Source organism: Drosophila virilis, chromosome 3 (genome assembly GCF_030788295.1).
Source record: "Drosophila virilis strain 15010-1051.87 chromosome 3, Dvir_AGI_RSII-ME, whole genome shotgun sequence".
Classification (NCBI taxonomy): domain Eukaryota; kingdom Metazoa; phylum Arthropoda; class Insecta; order Diptera; family Drosophilidae; genus Drosophila; species Drosophila virilis.
In genome coordinates, this window is record NC_091545.1 from 7,830,948 (window position 1) to 7,838,885 (window position 7,938).

Below are 7,938 nucleotides of genomic sequence, written 5' to 3' on the forward strand. Positions count from 1 at the left end.
ACCGATATCACCGTTGTTTGCATTTTTGTTCATGATTTGACCTCTATATTAATTGTGCATCAAAATCTGGCAACGCTATTTTTGGTCGAAATTCATGTAAAAAAATTGAACCCTTAAATATCCTATGTGGACATAAGTGAAAATTTCCCACCCCCATAACATGGTCAAAACTCAACCGATTTTCACGAGGTTTGGATTTTTGTTCATGGTTTGACCTCTTTATTAATTGTGCATTAAAATCTGGCAATGCTATTGTTGGTCGAAATTCATGTACAAAATTGTACCCTCAAATATCATATATACCAATAGGTCGAAATTTCCCACCCCCATGACTCGGCCAAAACTCAACCGATTTTACCAAGGTTTACATTTATGTTCATGTTTTGACCTCCATATGAATTGTACATTAAAATCTGGCAACGCTATTTTTGGTCGAAATTCATGTACAAAATTGTACACGCAAATATCTCAAATATCTTATATGGACATAAGTCAAAATTTCCCACCCCCATAACTCGGCCAAAACTCAACCGATTTTCACGAGGTTTGGATTTTTGTTCATGGTTTGACCTCTATATTAATTGTGTATCAAAATCTGGCAACGCTATTTTTGGTCGAAATTCATGTAAAAATTGTACCCTCAAATATCATATATAGACAGGTCGAAATTTCCCACCCCCATAACTCGGCCAAAACTCAACTGCTTTTCACGAGATTTGGATTTTTGTTAATGGTTTGACCTCTATGTTAATTGTGCATCAAAATCTGGCAACGCTAATTTTTGTCGAAATTCATGTAATAAAATTGAACTCTTAAAATGTCCTACATAGACATAATCAACATTTCCATCTCCATTTCCCATCATAGCTCGGTTCTATCTCAATACTCTATCTCTATCTCTATCGGATATTTCAGCTTCGTAACTCTAATGATTCGGGCTGTGGGTCGATCACCAATCAGCCAGTCTGCTAGGACAAACTGTTTTATATACAGAGATTATCCAACTATAAAGTTGGTATCCAATGAATAACCCGAAATTTAATCTAGCTTGTAGTCAAAAGTTAATTGGTAGAATGGGAAGTTTTCAATTGTTTTCGTTTATGGCCGCGAACCCATGTGATCTGTAATCAATGGAATTTTGAACAGCATTTATCGATTATCGCTTATGGCAAACTTTTATTAGACACTTTACTGAATTACACATTTTACGAGATATTGCGGGCTGGTGTGTGGAGGCAGGGGGAGGCAGCTGGTATACATTAAAAGCTGTAAAAAGAAAGGCAGGAATGCGGCAAATGGGAAGCGTAAAAGCCCAGGACAGGTGTTGATAACAATGGCGCCCCATCAAAGTGATTGACTGCGACACGCGCCCACCAAAAAATTGTGGGAGTCTGTGAGGCTGAGCTCCGTGTGGCCTCCAGGCAAAGTGGTCGCTCTTGCTTTTGCTCTCTATATTGCCAATTAGGCGGGGCATGCAATTTGAACAATTTGAGCAATTTTCAGCACGTTGGGCGCCCGATCGGGTACTGATTGACATATTGTGCCAGTTAGTTATTGCCGCCAGACGCATCAAATGACGATTGTTGCCATGGCAAAACAGGGCAAACCAATTCCTGACGCCTCTCACCTATTCGATGGCATATTGCTAATTTGATTGCGCTTGCCACAGAGGCGTGCGTAATGGGAACAAAGCGCTGACAATTTTCAATATCAAATTGAAATACAAAACTACAGGCGAGGCAGGCGGTACAGCTTGCGTTTCTCACATGCGTCGAGCTAGCTGCCAGCTCTGCCAGTTTACAATCCACATACTCGAGAGGCACATGTACATATAAAATAATACATATACATATTGAGTATATTAATACATATAAATCCACTTTGGTGCCCGACTCCAATCAAGATGTACGCAAATTTGTTGCGCCTGTATCAGCTGCCACGCCTTGTACTGCACGCACAGCCCAGCCGCGTCATATGCGCCACACCGCCACGCTACAAGGTCGACGCATGCAATATGTACGATAAGCTGAAGTTCGAGTTTACTGAGGAGAACAAGTGCCGCGTCAAGGAATTGTTGGGCTCGTATCCGGAGAAGGAGCTGCGCGGTGCTCTGTTGCCCTTGCTGGACTTGGCTCAGCGACAGCATGGCTGGCTGCCGATCACAGCCATACAGGCTGTGGCCGAAGTGCTAAAACTGGAGCCGTTCGCCGTGTGGGAGGTGGCCAACTTCTATACCATGTTTAATATGCGTCCCATTGGCAAGTACCGTGTGAAGGTGTGCATGACGACACCCTGTCAGCTGCGCGGCTGTGCGGACGTTTTGCGTATCTGTGAGAAAACATTGGATTTAAAGGATGGCGAGACCTCAAAGGATATGGAGTTTACACTGAATACTACTTACTGCATGGGCGCCTGCGTCAATGGCCCCGTTATGTCTGTCAATGATGATCTCTACGAGGATCTCAACGTGGACGAAACAGAGAAGATCTTGTGCGAACTGAAAGATGGCAAATTGCCACCACCTGGACCGCGCAGTGGCCGTTTTGCCAGTGAGCCGATCACGGGGCCCACCTCATTACTGATGGAAGCACCGCCCGCGGGCTTTGGCATGCAGGAGCTGTGCAAACCCAAGACAAAGCCTTGTTAGCACCGCGCTGCAAGCAAATCACATTTTGTTTACTAGTTTTTAAGGCATTAAAAAGGCATAGTTTCTGGCCAAGCAGCAAATGTATAAAGCGAGTTTGCATACCCAGCGAAAAAGTGAAGACAGAGTATGTAGGTCCCTCGGGGAAACATTAAGGATATGTTCTCTTGGTCGCTCTAACCACTTCTGTGTCCGCCCGGCTGACTTTACATCTGGGTTGTTTGTTATGGAATTTCTGCAGGGTATATACTAGTTGAGCACTCCCAACTGGAGCAGTCTTATTCTTGTTTTGTTTCTTACATCTCCTGCTGTCAACAGCTGTTGTTGCTTAGCTAGTCTCGACCTTATTGCATTGCATTGCTCTATTTAGCCCCTGGAACAGGACATGCTTTGCAATTTCGCAACGCTCGCAAAAATAAACAACAAACAGCAATGGCAGCCATGGCGAATCAAGCGGGAACCAACGCCCAAGTCCAACTTAAAGCCCGGCCCTGGCCCAGTGCCTTTTGCCTGCCTGTCCGCCCGGCTGCCTGGCTGCCCGCCTGCTTGCCATGTCCTGTGCAGCCAATGCAGCAAGTAATCAGCTTTTGTCTTGTCTCTCTGACTGCCCGCCCGGCTGGCTGGCTGCTCCCACTTGGCGTTGCACGCTGTGGTTTGACCTCGGCCAAGCCCCGTCGGCGCTCTAATGAAATGTTGCCAACCATCAACATGTACAACTGGCAACAACAACAGAAACAACAATAACAGGAGCAACGGCAGCAGCAACAAACTAAAACTACGAAAGCGATAGCAACAGCGTCGATATTGTTTTATCCAAAATAGTTTTAATTGCAGCACGCCCCCTAAAGCGGCTAACAACTTTTGTTATACCCAGTGCTGCAGTGCACTAAACGGGTTATTTAATTTGCATTGTGGCGCATTTATATTCAAGAACTCACAATTTAGGAACAGAAAAAAATATTAAAAGTTGGCAACGCTACATCTGCGATTGAGAGAGCCTAGCAAAGCACAAGCCGAAATTGTGACGTCACACGCTCTTGAAATACGCTCTTTACTGCCAAATAACGGAACTATCTGTAGAGCTCTCAATAGCGGCGAGATCGGCTTGAAGTTGGCTGCGCTGCTGCAACAAGCGTGTGTAAAAAGTGAAAAAGTAATAAAGTGAAACTGAATTTTAATCAAATTAATGGGTAAGCGCACATATATAGTTTGCTTATTATTATAGGGTAACTCACCGTCACTAACAGACGCAACGTCAATAACGTTCGAAACGGTTTTCTGTTGCAATTTGTTGTTAGACAAACTAAGCGAACAATGCAGATTTACAGTTTTAATAAATCTGTTTGTCACTTTTGTTTGCCGCTTCAATGGCCATCAACAGCAGCAGCAGCAACACGACACGCTGCGTCTCCTCAGCCCACAGCCTTGCCACGTTTTGGGGCACATTGTCGCGGTCCCAGCGCATGGCGATGAATTTTTAAATGAAAATTGTTGCTATTGAAAGTTTTTAATTTCTGTGTGCGTGAGTTTTATTTTTTATTCCGTGTTGTTGTTGCTGTTGTTGTTTTAAGTTGTGCTTGTGGCACACCCGCCCCGCCCTAGCGCATTTTGCGTGATTTTCGCTGGCTGGAAACGGCACCTTTGGGAAATTAATATCCTTTTTGGCTGGCTGGCACGAGGCGCACACACATACATACACACAAACACACATCACCAATGCCCCGCCCCGAACAGGCAGACCCACAAAGCTAAAGCCAAACGTTGGCCACCGCCTCCACGGTCGAGTCCCGTCCAGCTCAGGCTGTGTCCAAGCCAACTAGCGGCGGGGCCAGCAATTGGAGTCACGCGGCAGCAACGCGTGAGCTGAGCTTCAACTTTTTTGTGGCCACGTTGCACGTACGCCCATGCCACGCCCCAAATGGCAACGATGACCCCGGGGCTGGCTTTTGTTTTAAGTTGCCAGTTGCCCCATGCCCCACGCCAGTTCGCCAGTTGCCTGCCGTTGACAACTTTTGTTGAGCCGCCCGCCCACCACATCCATAATTGCTGCTGCCGGCTATATCCTTGTTATCCCTGCAACAGATTGTATGCTGCTTTTTGCGTAACTGTGCGCCGTGTCCTTTATTACTTTTGCGCAATTACTCATTACGTTATTGCATTTTATACTTCTGATATACACGCATAGTTGACTTAGCAACCAGGAGAGTCAAGGATGCGACTGAGCATGGGGAGTGGGCGACATGGCTTGTGGTAGTGAGGGGGGCTGAGTAGCTAGAGCTGGTTGCCAGGCGCTCTGTTTTGCTCTGCTCTGAAATAATTAGAAATATTTTTGCGCAATTCCATTGGAGAGTTGTCCAATTTGTTTGCAACATTAAAAGCAACAGCAGAGCAGAGCACTACTCCAACCCTTTCCCCGCCATCAGCTCTTCCCCCGCCCTTGGTCTTGGATCTTTCGTGGCACTCTTTTTGGGTCTTTGGCTGCACTTTTGCTGCCCGCTTCTTTTGCCCGCGGCCTTGTCGCCAGCAAAGTTTTCATTTGCATGTTTCTAGTTAATTGAATTATGCACAACTTTCCGCTTGGCACTTTGGGCGTGCGTCTCACCCGGCACATTTATATGTAAGCGCTTTGAGGCTGCAGCGCGCCAACTGGCGCTGATATTAAGCATACGCCCCGCATGCCGCACTTATGTTCCACAGAGCTCATTAGCTGCCCCATCCAGCTGCCGTTCGTTCACTCGCTCGCTCCACGCTGACTGCTGCGGCCACTCTTTGACTTTTCCATTTGGTTAGCTGTACTGGCTGCTTACCCTTCTGCTCCAATTTCCTTTTATGTATGCGCCATAAAAGTCCGAGTGGAGGCGGGAGGCGCTTCAAGTTTATTACATTCCTAAGCTGTGCTGCCAGCTACGAAGTCTTGTCATCGGCTGGCAATAAAAAATGCTGCTGCTGCTTCGTCCATTATTGGGAGCAGGTTCCACACATGTAGCAACAGGAGCAGGAGCAGCAGGAGGTAGGGGCAACTGGTGGCCGTGCGTAGTCAGCCGAATTTAAATTTGACTTTTATTAAGCGCAAAATCAAAGTAGAGAAATTTATCTGACTCTCGACTACTTGTGCTGCTCCTGCTGCTGTTCCTGCTGCTGGCTTTGCCAATGAGCATGCCAAGAATATTTCAATGCTGCCATAGACTCCTATATGTACCAGAGTATAAAAGCAATTTTATTGCTCAAGTTTTGCTGCTCGATAGGATAAGCCCCTCATTTATGCCCCGTTGCCGGGCAACATGTTGCCGTTGCCGTTGCCGTTTGCCGTTTGCCGATTCGTATCAAAACTCCCAAGTCCAATCTTTGTGGGCGTCTGCCACTTGCCACCGGCTTTGGGCGGGACGAGCTAACTATTAAAGTGCTGTTAACTTTATTATTTTGAGCACTTGTTGTATAATGTGGCAGCGCTGTCATGGCAACTTACTGCCATAGTTTGTGAGAAAATAAAAAACACACACACAAAGCTCTGTGTTTGGGGGCAAGAAATAGCAAAGTCATAATTTGTCAAAAGTGGCTGGCGGAAAGCGAATAAATATGCTTGGCAAATATTTGCTGCAAAATAGCTTTTCTATACAAAAAGTTGCTGTTGCCTTTCCATTTGCTGCTGCTGCTGCTGCTGTTGCTCCGTGCCTTTAGTACAATGCTGCCATGTGGGTGGATTCTTGTTTTATATAATGAAAAAAAAAAATAACAACAAAATAATACATTCAACTTTGCCTGTCTTGCGCTGCCCCCTTCCCCAAACTGTGCCCGCAGTTGTTGCAAAACTAAGTACATGAGAAAAATTGTAAACATTATTTTTGCTTCACTTCTTAAAAGCCAAACTAAAACTTTGTTACTCAAGAGCTCCACGAAATGCCGTCCCCGGGGCTATGGCACAAAAACTACCCACCCACAAAACAGAAGCCTTTACTCTGCAATAGATTTTACTTACCAGCTAGTATACTAATTAGCACCTGTTTTACACTTACTTGATTATTCACCTGTTTTAATATGCATCATAATAATGAAAACATAAATTATTATCTATCTGACTTTTTGCAGCTCATAAACAAGTTTTCCGCCCAACATATTTATTGGATATTTATTAATTTGATCAATGCACGCGAAAATCTTGAGTAAGTTTTTCATTAAATTTTATTTCATTTTCTTTATTTGTATTTACTTTCTTGCAATCTCTTAATGCGCTTCCGTTATTAATAGTCGAGCTAAATGAGTTATTTTAGTAAATCTGTCAACTGCAAAATAAGGATCCGGTCTAGTGTGGATGGGTGTAGTTTTGTCTTAGTCATTGGCCAAGGAAACGTAAAGTGCAATCATAAATGTTGAGTTGACATTTACTCATTAAAAATATAGCAAGCAAGTGCAATTGTGCTTAGGGTGTCATAAGGATTTCATCTTGCCAGACTTGGTTCAGATTTCCGACGTGTTGAGATGCTTGGCTCGTATAAAAAAAGTATAGAGACATGCTGACAAATGTTGCTTTGCTCATTTAAGAATTCAATTGATTTTCTAGTAGCTAAATAGACTTTGCTCTTCATTTAAGAACACATTATTCGATTGATTTGATTAATGTTTCGATCCGTAAGACTTCAAGACAGTTAATGCCCCAAAAAGACATTGCAAAGCATGCCAGAGAACCCACACAACTTGCATTTTTAAGCTGCACAGTTTTTGTTTCTTGTATTATAATAAATCGGAAAACAATTTTAGTTGTCTTAACCATAACCTCAAGCCAGCTAATTAAAGATTTATTAGTACTATAGTTACAGACTATTTAACTAAATTTCTAAAATCAAATCAGCCTTCGGTCAATACAATTCCAAATATTTTTACCAGCCTGCTGTACTATACCTTACTCTAGGACCAACTTCTCATACTTATTTTTTTTTATTAAATTTATTACACACAAAACTTATTAAATTCCAACATTTTATTTCTTGGTATTTCAATTTGAATATAAATTGAGGAATTCATTTGTTTAACCTAAAACTTAAATAATATAGATATCAAAAGGCGAGCCAAGGCAAAACTTGTTGTCTAGGCAATGAATTTTTTATTGTGAATTCGTAATTTGTGCTGCTTCTTTGACGAACTCTGTTTAAAAATGCACAAAAACTTTGAACGCATTCAATTAAATTTCCAACATTTTTTGTTTGTTTGTTTCTGTCTTGCTCCTTAAAGATACTTCAAGTTGAGTGTTACAATAATTGTTGTTAATTAGCAATACACAATAAGCTGATAATGAAACG

At 43.2% G+C, this 7,938-nt stretch overlaps 1 protein-coding gene and 1 long non-coding RNA gene across 2 annotated transcripts; one reads left to right on the top strand and one right to left on the bottom strand.

The window, feature by feature from the left end:
* The first annotated feature begins 1,795 nt into the window (after window positions 1-1,795).
* On the top strand, window positions 1,796-2,735 carry ND-24L (NADH dehydrogenase (ubiquinone) 24 kDa subunit-like). The gene has a single exon (XM_002046686.4). The coding sequence runs from the start codon at window positions 1,904-1,906 to the stop codon at window positions 2,645-2,647; it is 744 nt and encodes a 247-aa protein (XP_002046722.1). The 5' UTR covers window positions 1,796-1,903; the 3' UTR covers window positions 2,648-2,735.
* Window positions 2,736-2,754: 19 nt separating this feature from the next.
* LOC116650580 (uncharacterized) lies at window positions 2,755-6,112 on the bottom strand. The gene is made up of 3 exons (XR_004303579.2): window positions 3,880-6,112; window positions 2,945-3,767; window positions 2,755-2,879 (listed from the first exon to the last, which is right to left on the bottom strand). It is a non-coding gene; the product is annotated as an uncharacterized lncRNA (long non-coding RNA).
* Between the last annotated feature and the right edge of the window lie 1,826 nt (window positions 6,113-7,938).

Excerpts from the sequence above, each read along its gene's own strand:
- ND-24L (XM_002046686.4), top strand. The coding sequence starts at position 1,904 with ATGTACGCAAATTTGTTGCGCCTGTATCAGCTGCCACGCCTTGTACTG.